Source organism: Rana temporaria, chromosome 3 (genome assembly GCF_905171775.1).
Source record: "Rana temporaria chromosome 3, aRanTem1.1, whole genome shotgun sequence".
In the NCBI taxonomy this organism is placed as follows: domain Eukaryota; kingdom Metazoa; phylum Chordata; class Amphibia; order Anura; family Ranidae; genus Rana; species Rana temporaria.
Genome location: NC_053491.1, coordinates 212,428,868 through 212,455,202, shown reverse-complemented (window position 1 = coordinate 212,455,202; position 26,335 = coordinate 212,428,868). Strand labels below are relative to the sequence as shown.

The following is a 26,335-nucleotide window of genomic DNA, read 5'->3' as shown; positions in this document are numbered from 1 at the left end:
GCAATCTGTTCGATAAGTGGCAGTCCGGTTTCCGGCCCAAACATGAGACGGCGTTGCTGGATGTCATGGACCATCTACTGGTCGACGCGGACCGGGGGGCCCACTCAATCCTCATCCTCTTGGACCTGTCAGCCGCATTTGACACAGTAAATCACCAGATCTTGCTGACACGGCTTCAGGAGGTGGCGAGGGTGAGTGACCAGGCCTTGAAATGGTTTAAGTCGTTTTTAGAGGAGAGGGAGTATAGGGTGAAACTGGGGGACTTCTACTCGGAGCCTATTAAGGTGACTTGTGGGGTGCCTCAGGGGTCCCCGCTTTCCCCTCTTCTCTTTAACGTCTATCTTCGCCCTCTGCTGGTGGTGATCGCAAATCTGGGACTTCGGTTTCAGTCCTATGCGGATGACACCCAGTTGTTCTCCAGAATCTCGACCAATGAGCCAGAGGCGGAGGCCAAGTTGGTTGCAGGTTTAGAGATCATAAAAAGCTGGATGGCAGCTAACTACCTGCAGCTAAACCAGGCCAAAACCGAGGTTCTGAGATCAGGCAATATTCCTGGGGGACACTGGGTGTTATCATGGCCTGATGGAGCAGGGGTGTGCCCGCGGACGGCCGACACGGTGGGTACACTAGGGGTCCTAATTGACAGCGACTTGACGCTAATCCCCTATGTCGGTCAGGTTGTCAAGACCTGCCATTTTAAGATGCGGCTTCTTTACCGCATTTTGCCTTTTCTGTCAGACCTGGAAAGGATCTCGGTAGTGCACGCTCTGGTCCTTCCACATCTGGACTATTGTAATGGACTGCCTCAAGTCCAGATTAGGAGACTTCAAAAAGTCCAGAATCAGGCGGTAAGGCTTGCATTAAATCTCAGAGGCCGCTGCCCTGCATTGGCTGCCAGTTGGTCAGATGGTGCGTTTTAAAATTCTAACACTTGTTTTTAAAGCGTTTCACGGGCTAGGACCCGCCTATCTATGTGAGAAATTGAATAGACATGTTACTGGCCGCTCCCTTAGATGGAGCTGCCAATTCCGTTTGGAACAGCCAAAGAGTCGGCTGAAAAAATGGGGGGGCAGGGCTTTTTCTGTCCTTGACCCGAGAGAATGGAATCTACTTCCCCTAAGTCTTAGACAGAGTCCTGACCTACCCACATTCAGGAGGGATCTAAAAACCTATCTGTGGGCAGAGGCAGATTGATAGGAAGAGTGAGGTTAGGGTCATTCTAGAGAGAAGCACTGTTTGTGTTGGGAATTGTGTGTTGTCTCTCCTTTGGTCTTATGTCATTTCTATGGTTTTTGTACTGTTTTGGTTTTATGGTGTTATATTGCTGTTTTATTAGTTGATTTTAATTGTGGTACATATTTTATATTGTTACTATGTTATTTATGCTTGTAACACTCGGTCTTGCTGTGAATTGTTAATGTCTGGAAGCGTTTCGATACCTTCGGGTGATTCTACGCTATACAAGCAATAAACAATAAACATTATGGAGATTTTTCTTATTTTCCTGTCCCATAGCCACACAAGAAATTAGATGAAATCCCTACAAATTATGGGAATTTCTTGGGGACCCCCAGGCCACGAGAACTAGTGTTCCTATTGGAAGATTTCCCTGCTATTACTTTTCTGGGGACAACCTAATATTTGAGATTTTCTTTTACTTTCAATGATAATGATAAACAGGACAAATAGAGGGTAAATCTCCCTAATGGGGCCCAGACAGAAATAGAAACAGACAGGTGTTCTAATCCCTCTCCACTCTATCCAAAACTGAAAAAAATTAGTTTTGCATTTCAATTATACTTTAAAGTGGTAAAGCCTCAAGGTTTTTCACCTTAAAGGGGAGATCCGCCCATAATAGGACATTTACATGTCCTGGAGTCCAGCGATGTCAGCACCGCATCTGATGTTTCCATCATCTGTCGGGTGCTGCTGCCATCATTGCAGGTAAGGGAACCCGGCAGTGTAGCCTTATGGCTTCACGCCGGAAACCTTACTGTGCATGCACGAGGCCCCACTCCTCTCTCCTACTGGCCTGGCAACAAGGGGAGTAGGAGGAGGAAACCCCACGTGACGTCATGGGCCGCGGCACAGACTCACGGAAGGTGGAACAGGTATCCTGTCTCCCCTCCCTACCTCGAAAGGTGCCAATTGTGGCACCGGAGGAGAGGAGACAAACGAGCGGAAGTTCCACTTTTGGGTGGAACTCCGCTTTAATGCATTCTATGCATTAAGGTGAAAAACCTTCTGTAGTGCAGCAGCCCCCTTTTACTTACCTGAACCCATTTGTTCCATTGACAGAGATGAGCACAGCAGCTCCATACGCTGTCTCGGGTCCTCATTGGATAGATTGATAGTAGCGCAGCCATTGGCTCCCGCTGCTGTCAATCAAATCCAGTGACATGGGGGGCGGGGCTGAGTCCTGCATTCTGTGTCAATGGATGCAGCAGCAGGCCTCGGAAACGCACCCGCACACGTGCCCCCATGGAAAGTAGCTCTCCGTGGTGGCACTCAAGAAGAGGAAGAGCCAGAGGCGCCACTTGGGGACCCCAGAAGAGGAGGATCTAGGGGCCACTCTGTGCAAAACCCTTGAGTCAGGGGTCGACCATATCCGGGCGCCAGGTCGCAATTGCTACAAGAAATTGTGACCTGGCGCCCACGTCTGCCGGTAATTGAGGCCACGACTTTGCGGAATACAAGGCCACGAAGCCGCGGCCTCAATTACCGGCCGCCGCAATTTCACGGCGGGAGTGGTGTGGCGCACGGAGGCACAGGATCCTGTGTTTCCGTGCGCCCCCACCTCCCCCGCCGGGGGCCCGTGACGGCCGGTAATTGAGGCCGCGGCTTTGCGAAGTCCCAAGCTCTTCCTTCTGTGAGCTGGCGCCATCTCGTGGTGGCCATTGGCATTACAAGTTAAACAGCAATTCTAATGTCATTTTTCACTGCCATCTCCTTCCCTCTAATTAGAACCCCCAAACATTATATATATTTTTTATTCTAATACCCTAGAGAATAAAATGGCGATCGTTTCAATACTTTCTGTCACGCCGTATTTGCGCAGCGGTCTTACAAGCGCATTTTTGGGGGGAAAACAGTAAAGTTATCCCATTTTTTTTTTTTTTTTAAATTGTGAAAGATAATGTTGCGCCGAGTAAATTTTAAAAAGTGTCCTTCGCGCTGCTAAGACTAATAATGATATAACCAAACAAAAATAGATATAAATGCAGCAAAACCTAATAGTGTTTACGTACACAAGGTGAAATATGTTAAAAAGGGGGGTTTGCGCAAATATTCACGCTAATAAGGAAAATGTGAGAACTCATGAATGAAGATTAATCAAACCAGATTGATAAAACAATGTACCAAAACTAAATATATATAACAGTATGATAAATGTGAAATATTATAAATAGTGGTAAGTGTCCCATAAACGAGTGAACATAAAGTTCAATGAAAATAAAATAGTCGATAATTGTCCCATAAAAAAGGGGGGCGTTGAAGTAAAATAAGTAGCAAAATATTGGGGCTGAATGTCCACTAAGCCAGGTGTATATAGATGACAGTGATGGTTATATCCACAAAAGGGTTTCCTAGACTCTCACCTCAAAGAAATGAATCTGAAGCATCAAGGATATCCTTGAGGCCCCGTACACACGAGAGGATCCATCCGCTGAAAAATCTCAGCGGAGGTGTGTACGTTCCAGCGGATATTTATCCGCGGATATTTCCGAATTCCAGCAGATAAAAATTTGTAAGCATGCTAATCAATCCGTCGGAACACATCCCTCGCATGCGTCGTAATGATTCGACACATGCGTGGATATCCTTATATGACAGCGTAGCCGCGTCATCATCGCGGCGACACGTCACCGCGATGGGAATTCGGCGCGGATTTCGATCCGATGGTGTGTACACTCCATCGGATCAAAATCCTCAGAGGATTTATCCGCGAATACGGTCCGGCGGACCGTATCCGCGGATCAATCCTATTGTGTGTACCAGGCCTAAGTCATCCACCTCCTTACAGCAAAGGAATCTTCACACTTCTCTGGCGCTTCTCTAGCCTCTCCAGCTGACCACTGCTCGCCCTCTAGGTGGTTAACATAAACCTACTCGATCAGCCCTGCATAGAGCCTCTGTTCCAGTGGACGGGAGAGAGAGAGAGAGAGAACAAAGGCCTCCGATAGTGTAGTATTAAAATGCAGGGGGACGTTTATTAAAGAAAAAACCTGCGCTTACATCCAGGGCTGTGGAGTCGGAGTCGGGGGAAATTGTGGGTACCTGGAGTCGGAGTCGGCAAACAATGCACCGACTCCGACTCCTACTAAATTTAGATTGGAATAAAAAAAAAAAAAAAGCAAGTTTAAATGTCCCAATTCACAAAAAGTTATAATTAATGACTTCTCTACTGTAAGAATAAAGACCAATGCATGCAGTGCCTCACGTAACCGCAAAACGAACACATTAAGTGACCGTGAAGAAGCATGCTTTTCATGTGCTTCACTATATGGCACGCAACGCACAATTAGGAGCTGCAATACTTATACTTTCCATAGTGTTGTGTTCTGCTTTTACAGGGAACGCATGTTAGAGAACCATTAAGTGTCCAAATAAAAAAATTCCAACAGGAGTTTTATAAAGCACTAAAAGAAGTTGAAAAGTATGATCGCTCATCAAAACTTACTGTTGAAGAAGCCATCCTTGTTTATCCAGAGATCGTTAGTGATGTGGCCAGAATAGTTACTGCAATGCCACCCACCCAAGTCAGTGTCGAAAGATTATTTTCAGCCCTAAAAATAATAAAGTCCGACTTAAGAGCCTCTATGAAAGAGGATCTGGCAGAGGCAATTCTCTTCCTTAGAACTCTACATTGAATTGATTTGCATTTGCTAAGCCTATAACTACATTTCAAGATTAATATAAACCATTTCTAGGTTTTGCAGATTTTGTTTTTGGTTCATTATAGATAGGCTTTGTTTTTGTTCTAAAACAACCAAATAATGTGGTTTGTATTTTTGAACTGGTAAAGATCCTGTTCCTGATGTTTATGCCTGCTGCTACTATCCAGTCACTTGATTGTTTTCATTGTGTTTGTCTTTTGCTTAAACTGTGCAATACAGTAGACTGTTGGCTTCCCAGCCAGTAGTCCTGTGGTAGGTTGCGTTTCTTTCCCTCAAGGAATGTATAAAATACATTCGCATATTAATACAGAGGAGTCGGAGTCAGGGAGTCGGAGTCAGGGAGTCGGAAGTACATAAAACTGAGGAGTCGGAACATTTATCTACCGACTCCACAGCCCTGCTTACATCAAAACAGTTAAAACATGCAGTGATAAACAAACAGCGGCGTCTTCAGCGCCCGCTTACGTCACTCCAGGTATACGTCTGTCACAGCCAATCCCTACGCGTTACGACACGGTCACGTGTCTTCATCTGGGGAACCTAATTGGTAGTGCCATTTGTGTTTATATATCCCTAAACCGGAAGTATACTCACGGCCATTTTGTTGTAGTCCGCTGCAGTATGAGACCGCGGCCATTTTATTGGTTATAGAAACCCTCCAATGGTGGCGGTGACTTCGCTCAAAAACGAAAGCAGTCATACTCAAAGCATTGCGGACCAGACAGTAATCATAATACAGCACCAGAGTGATAAAGCAAGGCTCACACTCTGATTAGTGTGAATTCATAAGCAAGTGACCTGGCAACTAAAAGCTTTTTAAGCCATTAGGTCCTAATTCATTAAGCTTCACTTGACGCATGCTAAAGTGGCCCCTCAATCGATAATGTGCATGCTTTAAGTGCTATTGCAGCTACATGAATTGGGTCCTAGCATTTCCTTTCTGTTTTATTGTACATAAGTACTGAAATAATGACAGCACACAGAATCTACAGCTCCAAGTTGAAAATCTGAGCAGTGGCGGCTCATATAGCATTCAAAAGCAGCCTTAAGGCTGATTTACAATAAATTAAGTTATAGTGTCTTGGAAAAAAAAAAAAGCCAAGAGGTTCTGTAAGATCAGATAACAAAGTGGGAAGTGATGGAAGAGAAATGCTATTTTATTTTGTATAATAAGGGGGTCATAGATAGTAGAAGGCATTCATATGTTCATATACAGACAACAAGTAAAGCACTTGGGGAAGCACGTCTTTCAGGTTTTTTGTTGCTAACTGTGTTCCTTTTGGCAAGATTTGTTTTATCGTTTCTGATCTACAGCTTCTTTACTGGTTCACTGGTTACTGGTTCACACTGGTGCGATGCTGTGATTCAGTGCCGATTCTCTCATCGCACCTGAATCACACACTGACATCTACGACCCACTGGGGGCATCAATGTAAAGTTATCGAAACCCCTAGACCGGTTCACAGATCGCAGTGCGAACTGTTAAATAGTGAAGGATCGCGTAGGTGTGAAAAAAAGGGTCCTGCGCCATTTTGGTGTAAATGCAATGCATTTTTAGCCATACAGTTTGTATGGCTGCATTTGGCATTCAAGGGTTTGCAAACCCTCGTTTTTTTTATTTTATAAAAATAACAAAATGTCTATACTTGTCTGCCCTGTGCAATGGTTTTGCACCGAGCAACCCCAATCCTCCTCTTCTGGGGTGCCCAGCCAGCACACCAAACCTCACCTCTTCATTGAGTGCCCCCACGAAAAGACGCTTTCCATGGGGGCACCCATGCAGGCTCTTTTCCGAGTCCTGCTGCTCCATCCATTGACACAGACAGTGGGACTTGGCCCCCCACTCCCATGTCACAGCTTTTGATAAGTGGGAGCCAATGGCTCATGCTGCTATCAATCTGGCCAATGAGGAGAGTGACAGTGGCTGGAGCTGCTGCACTCCTGCACATCGCTGGATCGGATTGGACTCAGATAAGAAAAAGGGGAGGTCTGGGGGACAGCTGCAGCACACAAGGTTTTTCACCTTAATGCATTAAGGTGAAAAACCTTGAGGCATTATAACCACTTTAACCACTTAAGGACCGGACCAATATGCTGCCTAAAGACCCAAGGGGTTTTTACAGTTCGGGACTGCGTCGCTTTAACAGACAATTGCGCGGTCGTGCGACGTGGATCCCAAACAAAATTGACGTCCTTTTTTTCCCACAAATAGAGCTTTCTTTTGGTGGTATTTGATCACCTCTGCGGTTTTTATTTTTTGCGCTATAAACAAAAATAGAGCGCCAATTTGGAAAAAAATGCAATATGTTTTACTTTTTGCTATAATAAATATCCCCCAAAAACATATATAAAAACATTTTTTTTCCTCAGTTTAGGCCGATACGTATTCTTCTACCTATTTTTGGTAAAAAAAATCGCAATAATCGTTTATCGGTTGGTTTGCGCAAAATTTATAGCGTTTACAAAATAGGGGATAGTTTTATTGCATTTTTTTTTTTTTTTACTACTAATGGCGGCGATCAGCGATTTTTTTCGTGACTGCGACATTATGGCGGACACTTCGGACAATTTTGACACATTTTTGGGACCATTGTCATTTTCACAGCAAAAAATGCATTTAAATTCCATTCTTTATTGTGAAAATGACAGTTGCAGTTTGGGAGTTAAACACAGGGGGCGCTGTAACATTTAGGGTTCACTTTGTGTGTGTTTACAACTGTAGGGGGGTGTGGCTGTAGGACTGACATCATCGATCGAGTCTCCCTAATAAAAGGGATCACTCGATCGATGCGCCACCATAGTGAAGCACGGGGAAGCCGTGTTTACATACGGCTCTCCCCGTTCTTCAGCTCCGGGGAGCGATCGCGAGGGGGCGGCTATAAACGATTAGCCGCGCCGTCGTCCCGGATCGCTCCCCGAGGCTTACCGACCGCCGCATGTACCGAGGGGGTCCCGATCGGACCCCCGACCCACGTCAAGCAGAGGACGTACCGGTACGTACATGTGCCTGTCCGTGCCATTCTGCTGACGTATATGTACATGAGGAGGTCGGCAAGTGGTTAAAGTGTTAAGAAACCCACAACCGTAAAACATGCTTGTTATACGCACTATGGAACCTAAGAGGTTAATCCTCTGCATTGTGTAAAAAAGCGGTTTGATCCTATCTTCTGTGATACTCCATTTCCACTGCACTGTCCCCAATCCATCTCCTGATGATAGTACAGAGCCTTAGGGACACTCTGCACATGCTCAGTTTGGTGTGTATGTGTGTTTTTTCTTGGGAGGGTGCATGTGATCAGCACAGGGCCAATCAGCACTGGTCCAGAGAGAGGGTCAAGGATCCTGCAGCCTCATATGACAGCCAGAGGCGAATGAAAACTCCTCCTTCAAGCTTTAACCAGACACTGATAGAAGTTATAAGACTGCTATATACTGTTAATGAGGAAAGGTATTTAGAAGTTTATATTTACTAAATGAATTACATTTCCACGTTCTGTGTACTGTGGGAGACCACATATAATGAATGCCGTGTCCTGGTTTAGTAAAACTTTAACTGTTGATGTCACACCAAGCACGGGTAGAAGACGTGTAAATTTGCTGTGTGACAAAACCCTCTACAAACATGCCAAAAGCACACTTAAAAAGACTATAGAAAAATTGGTTGGAGATCAATACTCGCTATTAATTACCACCATACTGGGTGTGCAGTATACCCATGTGGTGTCCCAAATATTGCAGACTCACCAGTAATAGTTGAAGGGTTACAGGGGAAAGATTCCCACTGTGAAGAGACAGGCGGACCATGCTGCTTAATAAGGGATACATTTTATTAGAAAAATATATTTATTAATACAAAAAAGGGGGCCAAGACCAAGTACCCACCACCAACACCAAGATCATGTTAGCTGACTAGTGCTGGCTGAGAGGTAACATGCAGCAGGAAACAAAGTAGGAGGCAGTTAAAGGACCTATGGTCCGCTCACCTGACCATACGTGGAGCAATATCGTCACAGTCCTGTACTATCTTTCTCCGGTCCGGGGGGGCTGTATGTGCCGTCTTGTATGTCGCATTTGTTGAGCGGGGTCTGTGGGGCTCCAGTGGGCCAGAGGACCTGACACTTATACTGTGCTGATAGCAAACTGCCCACTGGAGCCCCACGGACCCCGCTCAACAAATGGAACATACAAGATGGCACATACAGCCCCCCCGGACCGGAGAAAGATAGTACAGGACTGTGAATATATCGCTCTACGTATGGTCGGGTGAGCGGACCATAGATCCTTTAACTGCCTCCTTCTACTTTGTTTCCTGCTGCATGTTACCTCTCAGCCAGCACTAGCCACCTTCACAACAGCATCATTGAGCTATTGTTGTTCCAACAGTTAGACAACATTAATACATGCAATTCCACTTTGGGAAAACTGTATATCTGTGCCTTTGTACTGGATATTAACTGTGGACTATAATCACCTCTCCACACTGACAGCCATGCTCCGCTATAATTTCAATTAAAGCGGTCTCTGTGGGATTAGCAATTTGACTCAATCAACCACCCCTAACAGGGGCCTTCTTTTGCAAAAAAGAGGTTTCCAATTAAACCTAGTGACAGGATGGACTATGTATGGTATATGCCACGGAGATCAGAAGTCCTGATCCGCAAATATTACCTACGTTTATTAACAATAGCCTTGTTATAGGTGTGTGTGTGTGTGTGCATGCATGGTTTGAGAGCAATGCAGCTGCTCTTAGACAACGTTGTCTAAATGTAACATGATCTTGCTGTTGGTGGTGGGTACTTGGTCTTGGCTCTTTTTTTTGTATTAATATATTTTTCTAATAAAACGTACCCCTTATTAAGCAGCATGGTCCGCCTGTGTCTCTTCACAGTGGGAATCTTTCCCCTGCTGTAACCCTTCTCTCTACACTTAAAAAGACGCCTGCTACATGACCAAAAATGTCCTGGGGCTGCTTTTGGGCATTTATCATGCATATGGCAGCCTATTCAAGTGAATAGGCTTGACAACCTAAAAAACATGCATCATGTTCCTGCTACGCTTGGGTGCTAATGATGCCCTAAGGAGGCCTTTTTGATTGTAACAGTGGACTATGCCTGTGCATAGACACCGCAGTTTGTAGTCCCCACTGTGGCAGTGTATGGCAGGGTGAGCATGCCAAAGAACAGTTGGGAGACAAAGATAGAACATTGTCACCCTATGGAATTTATATTAAAGTGGTTTTAAACCCTATCCTCAGGGCTCAAAATTTCAAGTCCTGAGCTACTAGCCAGACCTCAAGAGTTACTCGCCACCAGTTGCCCCACCTAATTCATACACTGCCCTGTGCCTAATTGCACCCGTAAACACGCCCTCGTAGATTATCTCATGGAATGACAATGTTTTATGCAGAATCAAGTTACAAAATTAAATATTACCAACAACAACTTTAACAAAATGGGACAGGGCACTGGGGGCAGACCAGAGGGACAGGGCACTGGGGGCAGACCAGAGGGACAGGGCACTGGGGGCAGACCAGAGGGACAGGGCACTGGGGGCAGACCAGAGGGACAGGGCACTAGAACTGTGTCTCTTCCCCATTCTCTTGCTGTCTCCTCTGCAACTCCCATTCATCCTCTCTCTCTCTCTCCCATTCATCTCATCATCAGGAGCCTGTGTGTGCTGCTCCATGCTTGCATGTCCCCACTTCCCCCTTGTATTCAGGCTGGCAGAGAGGAGAGGAGCTGCAGCACAGCGGGAGGAAGTACAATCCAGTGCTGAGATCCACACAACTGCACAGCCATTGACACCATAGCACAGCGCACACTGACAGCGCACAGCACACATTGAGACCAGTCTGTTCACAGTGCTCAGGCTAAACTGTTGGACACTTACATAGAGCACAAGGAGAAGAAAACTGCACAAACTAGAAGGCTGCCACTCTCATGTCAGGGCAACTTTCAGTGAGCGCTGCACCGGAGTGGTCATTTTTGCAATCCTCCACCTCACTCATTACTTTCTGCTCTCCAGCTACATCTGGACTCTAAGTGTAGGCACAGATTAAAGGGAGATTGGTCATGCAGCCCTGTCATCACTCGCCCCCAGCTTAAATCCACTCGCCAAATGCTAGTAGGCGAGTGGAAATTTTGAGGGCTGCTATCCTAATCCCTGTGAAGTGAATAGTCTCAGTTGATACACAGATCAAACAAATCTTCATACATAAGTTGTACATGCATATCTGCTGTCTTCCCCTTTCTACACTCTTTGGAAAGTGCAGATCGTGCTAGAAATCTTGTTTCCTCACTCAGCAGTGGGTGGGTAGTCTGGGCATACACTGTGTGTGAGCTGATTGGAGGAAAGGCGCACACACCCCCTATCCACATAGGCAGAGGAATGAAGGAACATGCAGAGCTGTATTGTGAATAGACAAGCTCTCTGCTTGTCTCTCTCTAAGCTCCCCTCTCTGACACTAATTTTCAGCTACTGTTCTCTCATGTGTCGGAGAACTTGTCAGAAGTGACTGCTGATAAGAGGAACGGAGCAGCAGAAAAAAAAAAGACACTTGGAGCTTTCGAGAGAGATAAGTAAACAATACATATATATGTGCTTAGGTCAAATTTCATGAATGGGATTTACAACCACTTTAACATGTAAATGCTTTTTATGCAATTTTAATGATGTATGATTTTAAAGAGGTATTAAACCCAAAACCAAAAATGTATTCAATTTGTAGCTTGGCAATTCTTAAAGCTGAATCCCACATAAGCATTTCACAGGTTATGTTAGAACAGGATCAGGATGTTTATGGCCAGGCTTAGTGAATGATTACAGTGATATCCAACTTGGACCAATGTAAGTAAATGTGTATCTCCGTAGAATCTGGAAATGACTGCTACTACAGTGATCGCCACCAGCTCTCTGGTCCTGTACTGAGTAGCTGCCCTGCTGCTTCATGAGAACATGTATTTTCTTAACCGCTTAAGCCCCGGACCATTTTGCAGCTAAATGCCCAGGCCAGGTTTTGCGATTCGGGACTGCGTCGCTTTAACAGACAATTGCGCGGTCGTGCGACGTGGCTCCCAAACAAAATTGGCGTCCTTTTTTCCCCACAAATAGAGCTTTCTTTTGGTGGTATTTGATCACCTCTGCGGTTTTTATTTTTTGCGCTATAAACAAAAATAGAGCGACAATTTTGAAAAAAATTCTATATTTTTTACTTTTTGCTATAATAAAAATCCCCCAAAAACATATATAACAATTTTTTTTTTCCTCAGTTTAGGCCGATACGTATTCTTCTACCTATTTTTGGTAAAAAAAAATCGCAATAAGCGTTTATCGATTGGTTTGCGCAAGATTTATAGTGTTTACAAAATAGGGGATAGTTTTATTGCATTTTTATTAAATTTTTTTTTTTTACTACTATTGGCGCCGATCAGTGATTTTTTTCGTGACTGCGACATTATGGCGGACACTTCGGACAATTTTGACACATTTTTGGGACCATTGTCATTTTCACAGCAAAAAATGCATTTAAATTGCATTGTTTGTTGTGAAAATGACAGTTGCAGTTTGGGAGTTAAACACAGGGGGCGCTGTAGGAGTTAAGGATCACTGTGTGTGTGTTTACAACTGTAGGGGGGTGTGGCTGTAGGATGGACGTCATCGATCGAGTCTCCCTATATAAGGGATCACTCGATCGATGCGCCGCCACAGTGAAGCACGGGGAAGCCGTGTTTACATACGGCTCTCCCCGTTCTTCAGCTCCGGGGAGCGATCGCGACGGAGCGGCTATAAACGAATAGCCGCGCCATCGTCCCGGATCGCTCCCCGAGGGATCCCGCGCGCAGCGGAGGGGGTCCCGATCGGACCCCCCACCCGCTAGAAGGCAAGGGCGTATATATACGCCCTTCTGCCTGTCCGTGCCATTGTGCGGACGTATATAGGCGTGCGGCGGGCGTTAAGTGGTTAATGAATGCAAAGTGTTTTTTATTGGATGACATGGAGAGCATGATGTCAGCACCTTGCTCATCCTCCCATCAGAGAACAATTTGCATAAATTAAGGAAAATAAAGTGTTCCCTAAATGGTGCCCATGCCCAGCGAGTGATCTCCTGTTATGCAGCAGGGCAGCCTCAGCACTGGACCTGGAAGTTAGTGGAAATCACTCTTGTAGTGGTACCTGCTACAGTGGCACCTCGGATTGCGAGTAACGTGGTTAACGAGCGTTTCACAATACGAGCACTGTATTATTAATAATCATAACTCAGGTTGCTAGTGTTGTCTTGCAAAACGAGCACGATTCAGGCCAAAACGGTGTGCAGTACCATGTTTGGCCTGAGGTGGGGGGCGCCATTCGTAAAGGCCCAAGGACAGCTCAGCAAATCTTGAGAATAAAGTCTTTCAGAGGTTTGCCCAGGTGACCTTGGGCCTTTTCGACTGTTTTCGAGGCTCTCCGGCGCTCCCCCGCCTCTGGCCGAATGCGGTATTGCATGCCATTGAAGTCAATGCAGAACTAAATTATTTTGGTTTCCATTGACTTCAATGGGGAGACTCGCTTTGATATGCGAGTACTTTGGATTACGAGTATTCTCCTTGAACGGATTATGCTTGTAATCCGAGGTTCCACTGTATAGTGATTTCCAGCTTTTAGAGGAATCCCACAGGTGTGCAACATACATATTTACATAGATCCAAGCTGGGTGTAAAAATGTCTGTACCTGGCATTCATCTTTAATACCATTTAAATCATGCACTGAGGCTGACCATAAACATCCTGATCCTGCTCTAACGCGACCCCATGCAATGCCCATGTAGAAGCCAAGCCATTAAGGGTACCCATAAGAGATGAGCATTTCTAATGTTTGAAGCACTTATTATTGCACAGAGATCTTCCAACTTGTTGAAAGGAGAGAAATAAGTGCATAATCGTATATTATTTGTTATTTTCAGGGTAATAAATGCAGGGAAGAGCACCCACAATGAAGATCAAGCAAGCTGTGAAGTGATGTTTGTGAAGAAGAAAGGTGGAACCCAGTCCACCCCAAGCAAGTCTTCGTCAAACAAGCGGCGATCATCACTACCTAACGGGGAAGGCTTACAGCTAAGAGAAGGCTCAGTAAGTTCCTTTTTTTGTTTGTAATGCATATGCAAAGTATGCATCCACAAACTTCGTTATTTTAAGCGCCACTTGCAAACCGTCCTATACCATGGAGGTATGGGCGATCAGTTGGCTCCAGCAGATATACAGTAATCAAAATTCTTGATAAGAGAAGTGAATTTATCCTTGTAAGTGTTGATTATAGTATTCCCCAATATTTTACATTCCTTATTTATGGTTTACAAAGTAATTATAAAAGCAGTACATACATTTTGTGTAATGAGAACAAAGTTTTTTTTTTTTTTTTTTTTTTTTTACAGCGCTGTTTATATATTTCTGCAGTATATCAGTTCATGAGACTTTTTTCACTTTTTATTTAAAGCCCAGCTGAACTTTCAGTTTAAATCCACTAAATATATTACAGTTGCATCAAAACCATAGGTGTTCAAATTCTTAGTTTGTTTTCTTTAGAAAGCAGTCGCAGTCTAAGACCCATTTCACACTGAAGTGTTTTTACAGCGTTTTAGTGTTACAAATGGCACTCATAAAACGCTCTCCATGCATCTCAATGGACCCTTTCACACTGAGTCCTGCAAGCAGCATCTTTGGAGCAGCTTTTGGGCTCTGAAAAAAAACGCTCCAAAAACGACCCTCTCCATTTAAATGAATTGAAAACGCTGTAAAAACACCTTACCCTTTTACACTGAGGCGTTGCACTGGCGTGGGCGTTGAGAAATATCCTGCAAGCAGCATCTTTGGAGCAGCTTTTGAGCGCTGAAAAAAACGCTCCAAAAACGCCCCTCTCTATTGAAATGAATTAAAAGCGCTGTAAAAACGCCTTACCCTTTCACACTGAGGCACTGCAAAAACACCCTAAAACGTTAGGGTCTTAGCGGGGCTTTACCAGCACATTGGGATTGCAGATGAGGTTTCGCTCGAAAAACGCTCTTAAAAAACACTCGAAAAACGCTCAAAAAACGCCCCAGTGTGAAAGGGGCCTAAATAAAAAAAAACAAATTCCAATCGGAATGCTGTGGAGGTCCAACACACCCTCTACTGGGTCAGACCTGTAGCTGTGCAATCAGAAAGCCTTATCCTTCTTACAATCTCCCAGAGGGCAGGCGCTGTACAGCATGGTGACGGGGGACAAACTATTAAAATTAACTACCTACCATTTTTTTGTTTTGAATCATCTGGAATAAAAGTTCAAAAGGGCTCTAAGCCTGTAATGTTATATCAGGTAACTTGAAATAACTTTTACACACCAAAACATATGCTTAGATCGTATTCAGGTGGCCACTAAGATCTGGAGCCAGCTGTTCCTGCCCCCTCCCCTGCTTGGCACTCCAGTACATGCTGGAGTGGCAAAGTCAAGAGCGGAGGCTGACGGTCACTGTGCTCTGCTCTGAGCAGACCGAGAACTGAGCGATCAACGATCATGTGATCACTCAGTTCTCTGTATCAGAACCGATGGGGGACAGCTGCAAAAGCATGAAGGTTAGTATGTGTGTTTATTCTTTTCTTTCCAATCCCACGCTACTTCTCCTTTTTAAAATGAGATTTTTGTTATATACAGTACATACAATTTTTCTAGAGAAAGATTTTAAGCCAGCCCCACTATAAATCCTTCCCTATACAGCATGCCACAGTTTTTGGAGAGAGAAGTACCACGTTCGGATATTCCAACAACAATTGTGGGATGGAAGCGTTTTGTCGCATAATCAGAGTGTCTGTATGCTCCATCGGACAATTGTTGTTGGAATTTCCGACAACAAATATTGGATACCCATGCTCTCAGAATTGTCCGACAACAAATGTGTTCTGTTCTGTGTTCTGTTGGATTATCCGATTGTGTGTACACAAGTTCGTCGGACTAAAATCCAAAGTACAAACACGCATTCTCTGAACCAGTGCTAACCATCAGACATTATCAGAAGTTGCCCAAACAGTGGCGCTAAAGAGCAGAAAAAACACGTACAGTACAGACCAAAAGTTTGGACACACCTTCTCATTCAAAGAGTTTTCTTTATTTTTATGACTATGAAAATTGTAGATTCACACTGAAGGCATCAAAACTATGAATTAACACATGTGGAATTATACATAACAAAAAAGTGTGAAACAACTGAAAATATATTTCATATTCTAGGTTCATCAAAGTAGCCACCTTTTGCTTTGATTACTGCTTGGCACACTCTTGGCAGTCTCTTGATGAGCTTCAAGAGGTAGTCACCTGGCGCAGCACCCCATCACTCTCCTTCTTGGTCAAATAGCCCTTACACAGCCTGGAGGTGTGTTTGGGGTCATTGTCCTGTTGAAAAATAAATGATGGTCCAACTTAAACGCAAACCGGATGGAATAGCATGCCGCTGCAAGATGCTGTGGTAGCCATGCTGGTTCAGTATGCCTTCAATTTTGAATAAATCCCCAACAGTGTCACCAGCAAAGCACCCCCGCGCCATCACACCTCCTCCTCCATGCTTCACGGTGGGAACCAGGCATGTAGAGTCCATCCGTTACCTTTTCTGCATCGCACAAAGACACGGGGGTTGGAACCAAAGATCTCAAGTTTGGACTCATCAGACCAAAGCACAGATTTCCACTGGTCTAATGTCCATTCCTTGTGTTCTTTAGCCCAAACAAGTCTCTTCTGATTGTTGCCTTTCTTTAGCAGTGGTTTCCAACAGATATTCTACCATGAAGGCCTGATTCACACAGTCTCCTCTTAACAGTTCTAGAGATGTGTCTGCTGCAAAAGGTGGCTACTTTGAAGAACCTAGAATATGAAATATATTTTCAGTTTCACACTTTTTTTGTTATGTAATTCCACATGTGTTAAATCATAGTTTTGATGCCTTCAGTGTGAATCTACAATTTTCATAGTCATGAAAATAAAGAAAACTCTTTGAATGAGAAGTTGTGTCCAAACTTTTGGTCCGTACTGTAGTTTTGTGTATGATGGCTGAAAAAGTTCTGCCGTCTGTATGCATAACAAGTTCACAGCCAACGCCCTTCCGGACAAAAATCCATGGATTTGTCCGATGGAAATCCGATCGTGTGTATGAGGCTTTAGACATCTGTATAGACATCTATCCCTCATGGGACACATGCATAAATGCTTGTTATAAGCCATATTGTCTGAAGCATAAGGCTCTAGACATTTGCTTCAGCCACTCTATAAAACAGGGGCCTATGCTAGCAGTTTAGTGGTATTTATGTTAAGGTGGGTGACTTTTGTACCTATAATGGGAACTGACCACAGATTTACAAGTCACAACAATGGGATTGTGCTTCCTCGAGGCTGAATGGCAGGAAATAGAGCATGGAACTTCACCCAGTGGATGTGGTCAATGCTTGATCCCTCATAAAACCAGCAATGATGCTGCAAACGGTGAAGTAGCTCTCAGTGTTTTAGCCCGACAAGCTTCACTCATTGAGACTTTAGAGATAAGGTCTGGACCCAGAAAGTGCTCTGCAGCAACACCGTACACTGTGCAAAGACCAGTGCCCAAATGTCAAATTCCATACTAGTCTAACCATCATATCCAGCAGCCCCCAAAGCTAGTGCTGAGTAATTGCCAGTGCTATATAGATACCAGCTCAGGTATCAATGTAGCAAGGAATCTTGATTGAAGTCACCAAGGTTAAAAATGCTACAAAACAAGGAAAGTTGTCAAAAAAAAATATTTTCGTTTAGCAAAGCTGAGGAAAACGCATCCAACCCTTATAAGACACTAGCCAAAAACTGAGGCAAGCTGAGTAAAGGAGGAGTTTCAGGGTTAGTGTCCTAACCTCCTGCAGTTGGCCTATGTCCCTCCATGGATGAGAAAGGAAAAATGTGTTGAGCCAATAAAACTTCTATTACATTATAAAAGGTAATATTTATACTCTTTTATTACCCATATTTTTCTCAAGTTATGAAATATTACTTGAGCTGGGAATTTACAGAATTTTGTTATAACAAGTTAAATATAAACCGAACAAGTATATCGAAATTATCTTCTTTTTTTTTTTTTTTCTCTATTTTACAAAGCTGAGAATTCTATTTTGGATTTTACTTCCAGATGACCTCTGTCATCTGTACAACACTTTGCAACTTTTTTTATTTTGAATGATTCAGAAAATATGTATTTTCTGTAGCCCAAGTTCTTTAGAATGGATATTGTATGTTTCGATACTGTACATTACTCCAAATTGCTTTAATTTCAGATGTTTCAGAAAAATGTGATAGTGTGACATTTTCTTGCCTTATCCTGCTCCAAAGCCTAAATCATAATGATATAGCTCAGTATGTTGGTGTCAAGAAAAAGATCGGTTCCAGTAAGCCGGTTTCATCCCTACACTTACGGTGCGCTCTTTTCAAAGACAAATTATCTGATAAAGAACATAGATGAAATGGCATTTTTTCAGCTGGTGAAGCATGCCGCAATATGGCAAACCCATAACACAGGAAATTGAGATAGGATCATTTTGTTCATAGTGATTAGCTAAAATGCTAGAACTGAGCACCCCTTTTATTATGTTTTCTGTTTTATAATAGAATATTTTATATTCCTGAGCTATTCAGCTCGAAGAATTACGTATGAAAAGTATACTGACCAACAATTTGTGCTTTAAAGAAAAAAAAGAATAATAAGTAAAACGCAAAAAAGAGAAATCTATAAATACATTTTGTTGCCACTTGTTGACTTTCCTTGTCAAAAGATTTTATTAAGTTCATAATAATAAGTTTAGCATCCATTTTAATGAATACAAGTTGACATAAGGTATGAAACTCAAGAGTTACATGACTAAGTAGGAATATAAAACATAATAATAAATGATTGATAGGAATATTAATAGAAGAGATTTTAGAACTGATACAGTCTGTCAGTAAAGTTCCAAGTATTCCTACCATAATAATTACGGAACATTGAGCTTCAAGAAGCACAGAGGGGACGGGAGATAAAGTAAAAAGTAGAACGAGTAGTAAGAAAAAAAGAAGGGGGGAGAGGAGAAGAAGTTGACTAGGAAGATCCCAAGCGCCTTTGTGAGATTCAACAATATTGGAATTCCATCACTCACAATCGACTACCATGGCAGAAGGACTGATTCATCAGGGGATGATGGTGTGAAAGATTGAACCCACGAGTGCCATATATTTTTTACATTTTTGGATTTAAAACCTTCAATGGCTGCCATTTTTAGAGTGGATCATGAAGTTATTCATTCTGTTTTGTCTCGGCCACCACCAAAGAAGGAGTTTTCCACGCTTTCGCAAGAGTTTGCTTAGCGGCTGTAAGGAGCCACTTGTTGACTTTCCATCAGCAGACTTCTAGTATTCATTGCTTATACTACCGTATAGTTATAAAAGACACAAATTGAAGCTCTGTTTTTATTACTACATCATTAATTACATTTTGTTAAATATAGGCAGTAAAAGTACTGGAATTTGACCTGTTATTTGCCCCCTTGCAGTTCATGTACAACAGAGCTTAGTCTAGGGAAAGACAGCACATGGAGCCAATCGGCTTTGCTGCAGTGTTCATATGTTAGCAAGGGCCATGCTAATAGGAGGAGAGAACACTTGACAAGCTTATGCATCTGCTGCCTTTCCTGTCTCTTTCCTGTAACAAAGAGGTTGGACTCAAAGGGGATAAGCATGGAGCAGTGAGTGTCTTTACTGGTTCTGACATGGAAGGAAAAGGTATACAGTGAATGCTACACTAACTACAGTAAAGAATGTGGTCCAAGATCTAAAAAGACATCCTGTAATTATGCTGTCTTAGTAATGGAAATGACATAATCTCTAAAGACTTTCTTAATCATTGTGTCCCCTCCTCTGTTAAGTGCTTTCAGTAGGCAATACATGTGAGATTTTAGGCTGACTTTCATAACTTAATGCCTATCTACTCATTAATTGCACTTGTTTTTTTTCAGGAGGTGGATGGAATAACTTTTCAGTATTGGGCCCTATTTGATGGACATGCAGGTGCTGGAGCAGCTGTTGTAGCATCAAAGCTTCTGCATCACCACATCACGGATCAGCTACAGGACATTGTAGATATCCTGAAGAACTCAGCAGTTTTACCTCCCACATGTCTAGGGGAGGATCCAGAAACTACGTCCAGTAATAGCAGGACTCTGACTAGAGCTGCCTCATTACGCGGGTCCACTGGAGCACCAGGCTCTCCAAGCACACCTCCAACACGCTTCTTCACAGAGAAAAAAATTCCACATGAGAGTCTGATCATCGGAGCGCTTGAAAATGCCTTTAAGGAAATGGTAAGGACATTAAAAGCTGAGCATACAGGTTTCTACTTGTAGATCTCCATATCCATAATGCAGATACATAGAAAAAGTAGAATACCATTTGCTGGATAATTGAAAACATCTCAAATGCAAGCTTTTAAGACTTGTACAAGTTTAGACAATAAAGCAAATTGCAAAGTTCAGTGACCCACATCAATCAGATACCATCATTCATTGTTTTGACTGCTAATCGCTGATTGTAACGGTTACCACCGTTTACGATTTCCCTTCCATCAGTCACGACAGCTTATTTGACACTCCACAATCTAGCAGACATCAGACATCCCATTTCCCCAGAAATAACGAGACAAGCTCCATTCTCTGAGTCAAAATGTATGAACACTTTTAATGGTAACTCTTATATGTCTTATATGCAGTACAACATATTACAGTAATCAAAGGAACAAAGAACTCTCCACCCACACATCACTTCAATACACACTCTCTTAGACAATGACATCCCGTTGAGCTAATTATTCCCCAGACATTCCGTCTCCGACAATAAGTGATTCACCTGCAGAATACACATTTCTATGTCAGACGTTTTGGGCACCGATCTAACTTGACCTAATTACTACAGCTGAGAAGTCACATTCCACACATAAAACAGTATTAGCATACTTAATGAAAGGTCTTGGAGCAGACTCAATTACCATCTCAACAGCCTGTGCTACACAGAGGAATGAGTCATTATTGACAGGTAGAGTCACAATATTAGTTCTTTGCAGACATTAAGGAATGTATTGTGGAGGATTACTGTCCCTGCTAAAACAATCCAACATATGTCCCTCATTTCCTGGCTCAATACATGAATTAACAGTAACGTCCCATCTCATGTCATTTATAATTAAAATTTCGTCTTCTATATGTGGTTGTTGACTTCATTGTTTAACCACTTGCCTACTGGCACTTTTTTACTCCTTTCTGCCCAGGCCAATTTTCAGCGCAGTCACGCTTTGAATAATAATTGTGCAGTCATGCAACACTGTAGCCATATGAAATTTTTCTAATTTGTTTCATTTTTTTTTTGTCTGAGCACATGGCCTGTTCAAAGTCTTTTTCCTCCTACCTCTCATTTTCTGCTACATCATATCCTGTAGCCTGACATCCGGTGCTGAGCTCATAAACAAGTCTGATAGGTTTTGCATATCAATAGGAGAGCCCTTGCTTCTAAAACAGCACATGTAACTAGGATGTTACACAATATTAGTGCTATAAAAATCACAAGAAAAATACCCATAGCAACACAGTGTTCGGTCCCCAGGGCCAGCATGTTATTTGTAGGCAGCCGGCTGTGACTCCCTGCAGCTTCACAGCCGGCTGCTTACTGCGCATGTGCAAGCTTCACTGCGCTTTGTAAATAATCCCACAGCCTTCTGGGACCTGTGACAAAGAACATCTTTTAAATAAGGTAGAAAGGGCAAAAATCAGTTTTGATATTGCAGAGAACCAAACTCTGATCTAAACCTAGCCATTTTCCCACCCTCCACTACTAGATTATTATATTTTTTTTTTTTAGGCCTGTAAGGCCATCCCTGCCCCATTAAGCAAACATGTTGCACAGGGACAGCAAGACTTTAAGGCTGCTTTCACATTGGGCAGCGGAGGTGCAGTGACGGTATAGCCACGCTATTTTTAGCGCCGCTATACCGTCGTATTTACCGCAATATTCGGGCGCTAGCGGTGAGGTTTTAACCCCCGCTAGCGGCCGAAAAATGGTTAATACCGCCCGCATTGCGGGCAGTATTACCACGGTTTCCCATTGGTTTCAATTTGAAGGCGTGGTATAGAAGCGGTAAACACACCGCTCCTATACCGCTCCAAAAATGTGGCTAGCAGGACTTTTGGAGCGGTCCTGCTACCGCACCGCTTTAGTGTGAAAGCCTTCGGGCTTTCACATTGAAGCCTGCAGGGCATGATTTTTTCATGCGGTATAGCAGCGCTATTTTTAGCGCTGCACCGCATGAAAAACGCCTCAATGTGAAAGGGGTCTTAGTGAAATGCTTACAAGCGATCATATGTGCAGAATTAAAGGCAGGGCAGACTTTTTCAGCTGCCACATACATGTATATATGCCAAACTTGTACTTTTATCTATGGAGATAGAGGGATGTGTTAGAAGTGAGTGATGTAATGTGAGGTGATTTAACCCTTTAACTACCATTGCAATAGAATCTATGACAGTGGCTTTAGGGGGTTGGTTTTACACACACTCCTGGCAGCTGCCAGGAGGGTGTATAAATCTGACAAGCCAGATGTCACATGGAAGTGGCTGTACTGGAATGCGGCCCCCCCCCCCTCCATGTTTCCCAGGCTTCACTGATGTCCCCTTTCTAAGGACCTATAAGTGATGTTTAAAATGTGTGACCCCCCCCCCCCCCAAAAAATAATAATAACTATAAACATATGTAAACGCATGCGTCGGGGGTACGTGAAAACATTGATTGTGCTACGTGTGTTACATAACGCTGAGCACGTCCAAGGGAGATCAATAATTCTATGCCCATTATTCACAATTTAACTTTAAACTGATCATGACCTGTATGGGCTTCAGCCTATGGAAAATATAGGGTATTGAATTTTGTTTTACCATTTTCATGGGTGCACACAAATTTTAATTTTGAAATGCCGGGTATCTATGTACTCAGCGCAACCTTTTTTTTTATATTTTACAAAAGCACTAGGTAATTTATTGCATTTGCGTGCCTTAAAATTAACTTTAGTGTATTTTTTACTGAAATTTTGCATTTCCTAAACTAGTGCTCTAATATCGTGTGAAAATTGGAACTGCCACAATTTTATTCTCTAGAGTGTCTACAAAGCCAGTGGATCAGCACGACAACCAGGTTATTATTATTTTCCGTGGAAAAGATCAGCATTGAAAATCTACTTATTTTAATAAAGGTTTGTGTGTAGTATGGTGATTAAAGTATTTCTAGTACAGAGTGCATTTTTCAATATTGCCACTAGGTGGCAATGCTGTTTAAAGGATCAGAAATGGTTTTCTTTTTCATTAGGTTACAATATACCATACAAGCTGTGTTTTGGGAACCTTTCTGTTAGAGTTTTCCTTTCTGTTAGAAATTAATAACATTGGTGCAGGTTTTCAGAGTCATAACCCTAAAATCATCCATTACTATTTTGCGAATTTGTAGTTTCCTTACCCACTTAACCACTTCAGTCCCGGAAAAATTTACCCCCTTTCTGACCAGAGCACTTTTTGAGATACGGCACTGCGTCGCTTTAACTGACAATTTCGCGGTCATGTGACATTGCACCCAAACAAAATTTTCGTCCTTTTTGTCCCACAAATAGAGCTTTCTTTTGGTGGTATTTGATCACCTCTATGGTTTTTCTTTTTTGCGCTATAAACAAAATATAACTATTCCCAAAAAATCTGTAAAAAAAAAAAAACAATATATTTTTCAGTTTAGGCCGATATGTATTCTACAAATTTTTGTTAAAAAAAAAAAAATCGCAATAAGCTTATATTGATTGGTTTGCGCAGAAGTTATAGCGTCTGCAAAATAGACTTATGATAGATTTATGACATTTTTTTAATTCTTTTTTTTTTATTGGTAATGGCGGCGATATGCGATTTTTATCGTGACTGCAACATTATGGCGGACACTTTTAACGCTTTTTTGGGACCATTGTCATTTATACAACGATCAGTGCTATAAAAATGCACTGATTACTGTGTAAATGACACTGGCAGGGAAGGGGTTAAACACTAGGGCGCTATGAAGGGGTTAAATGTGTCCTAGAGAGGGATTCTACTTGGGGGGGGGGGGGGCTACCACTGACATGACAGCGATTACTGCTCTTGATGATGGGGAGCAGTAGATCCTGGTCAGAACAGTGAAATGCCTCGTTTACTTTTACATCTCCCTGTTCTGCATCTCGGTCTCACAATGTCGGGCCGCTGGCGAACATCGAGTTTGCGGGACCCGCGGCGCATGCGCCCGCAAGGTGGCAAATTCAAAGGGGCGTACCTGTTCCACCTGTAAAAGTGGGGAAAAAATACACTTTTTTTAAAATAAAAAAATAAGACAACAGTAAAGTTAGCCAAATTATTTTTTTTATATTGTGAAAGATGATGTTACGCTGAGTAAATTGATACCCAACATGTCACGCTTCAAAGTTGCGCCCGCTCGTTGGAATGGAGACAAACTTTTACCCTTTAAAAACCTCCATAAATTCTACAGGTTGCATGTTTTGAGTTAGAGGAGGTCTAGGGCTAGAATTATTACTCTCGCTCTAACTATCGCGGAGATACTGCACGCAAGCATGGCGGAATAGGGCACGTTTAAAAAAAAAATTGTTCTTTTTTTTGCTGATTGTTCATTTCCATATATTGTAGTAATGCATAGTAAAAAAAATAATAAATGAGTAGACAGCCTGTGCGGGCCTCTCTGCGACAGATTTGCTTGGCTTGACTTCCATACCTTCAGAAGGTGAATTCGGACTCGACATGTTAAATACTTATTGTAGTGATGGTACTTGTTGTGACAGTAAGTATTGGGCTAACCACTTTACCACTTGCAGAGAGTCCCCTGGCCACTCTTGTACTCCATAGGGTTGTGGATTCCCTTATTATCCTCATGGGCAAAGTCCAAAATGTGTCACATCTTTTTTACAATAAGCATTTCACTCATAGGCTGGAAGGTAGACTATTGAAGGTATGGAGTTTGGATATCATTTAAAGTCCCGAAACCTCCTACTTCCTCTATCCATTAATAGGGATGGAGGCCTATGTTTGTTGATCATATCCCTCATGTAAAGTCCCAACCTTATCTAGTTTTTTTGGAGTTTGGATATAGGAGTAGATCGGTAAGAAATTCTAAGGTCCATTTCATTTAATGCCAATGTTTTGTAGTAAACAAAACCTGCAAAGGGGATTGTAGGCTCTCCAGAATGTCATATGAGTAATTGCATGTTTTGGCTACTTTGATCTAGGAATGAGCCGAAGACCCCCCCGTTCGGTTTGCACCAGAACCTTCGAACGGACAGAACGTTCGTGCAAACATTTAGAACCCCATTGACTTCAATAGGACTCGAACGTTCGAATTCAAAAGTGCTCATTTTAAAGCCCAATATGCAAGTTATTGTCGGAAAACGTCTTTGAGAACCCGTGTCTTGCCCCAGGGAACATGTATCAATGGAAAAAAAAGTTTTAAAAACGGTCGTTTTTTCTGGAGCAGTGATTTTAATTATGCTTAAAGTGGAAAAAAAATGAACAATTCCTTTAAATACTGTACCTGCTGGGTGTCTATAGTAGTGGCACGTGTTTAGAACTGTCCCTGCACAAAATGAGATTACTGTAAGAAAAAAGTACTTTAAAACTGCTTGCGGCTTTAATGTCATTTCTGGTCCCTGCAATATGGATGAAAATCACTGAGAAAAATAGCATGGGTTTCTTTAGGTGCAAACTACAGAGCACAAGTGCAGTACTGGTACACACAAACTAAATTTAGGTGCAAACTACAGAGCACAAGTGCAGTACTGGTACACACAAAGTAACATTAGGTGCAAACTACAGAGCACAAGTGCAGTACACACCAAGTAACTTTAGGTGCAAACTACAGAGCACAAGTGCAGTACTGGTACACACAAAGTAACTTTAGGTGCAAACTACAGAGCACAAGTGCAGTACACACCAAGTAACTTTAGGTGCAAACTACAGAGCACAAGTGCAGTACTGGTACACACCAAGTAGCTTTAGGTGCAAACTACAGAGCACAAGTGCAGTACTGGTACACACAAAGTAACTTTAGGTGCAAACTACAGAGCACAAGTGCAGTACACACCAAGTAACTTTAGGTGCAAACTACAGAGCACAAGTGCAGTACTGGTACACACCAAGTAGCTTTAGGTGCAAACTACAGAGCACAAGTGCAGTACACACCAATAGCTAGATTCAGGTAGGGGCGCGCATCTTTAAGGCGGCGTAGCGTATCGTATTTACGCTACACCGCCTTAAGTCAGAGAGGCAAGTACTGTATTCACAAAGCACTTGCCTCCTAACTTATGGCTGCATAGCGTAAATGGGGTCGG

General features: G+C 42.8%; 1 protein-coding gene across 1 annotated transcript in view; it reads left to right on the top strand.

Annotated features, from left to right (window-relative positions):
• PPM1H (protein phosphatase, Mg2+/Mn2+ dependent 1H) overlaps window positions 1-26,335 on the top strand; it is a 211,722-nt gene that overhangs the window by 94,456 nt on the left and 90,931 nt on the right. Inside the window, exons 2-3 of the mRNA XM_040344216.1 lie at window positions 13,841-14,006; window positions 19,908-20,252. Of these exons, the coding sequence (XP_040200150.1) occupies window positions 13,841-14,006; window positions 19,908-20,252 (511 nt within the window). The remainder of the gene's footprint in view (window positions 1-13,840; window positions 14,007-19,907; window positions 20,253-26,335) is intronic.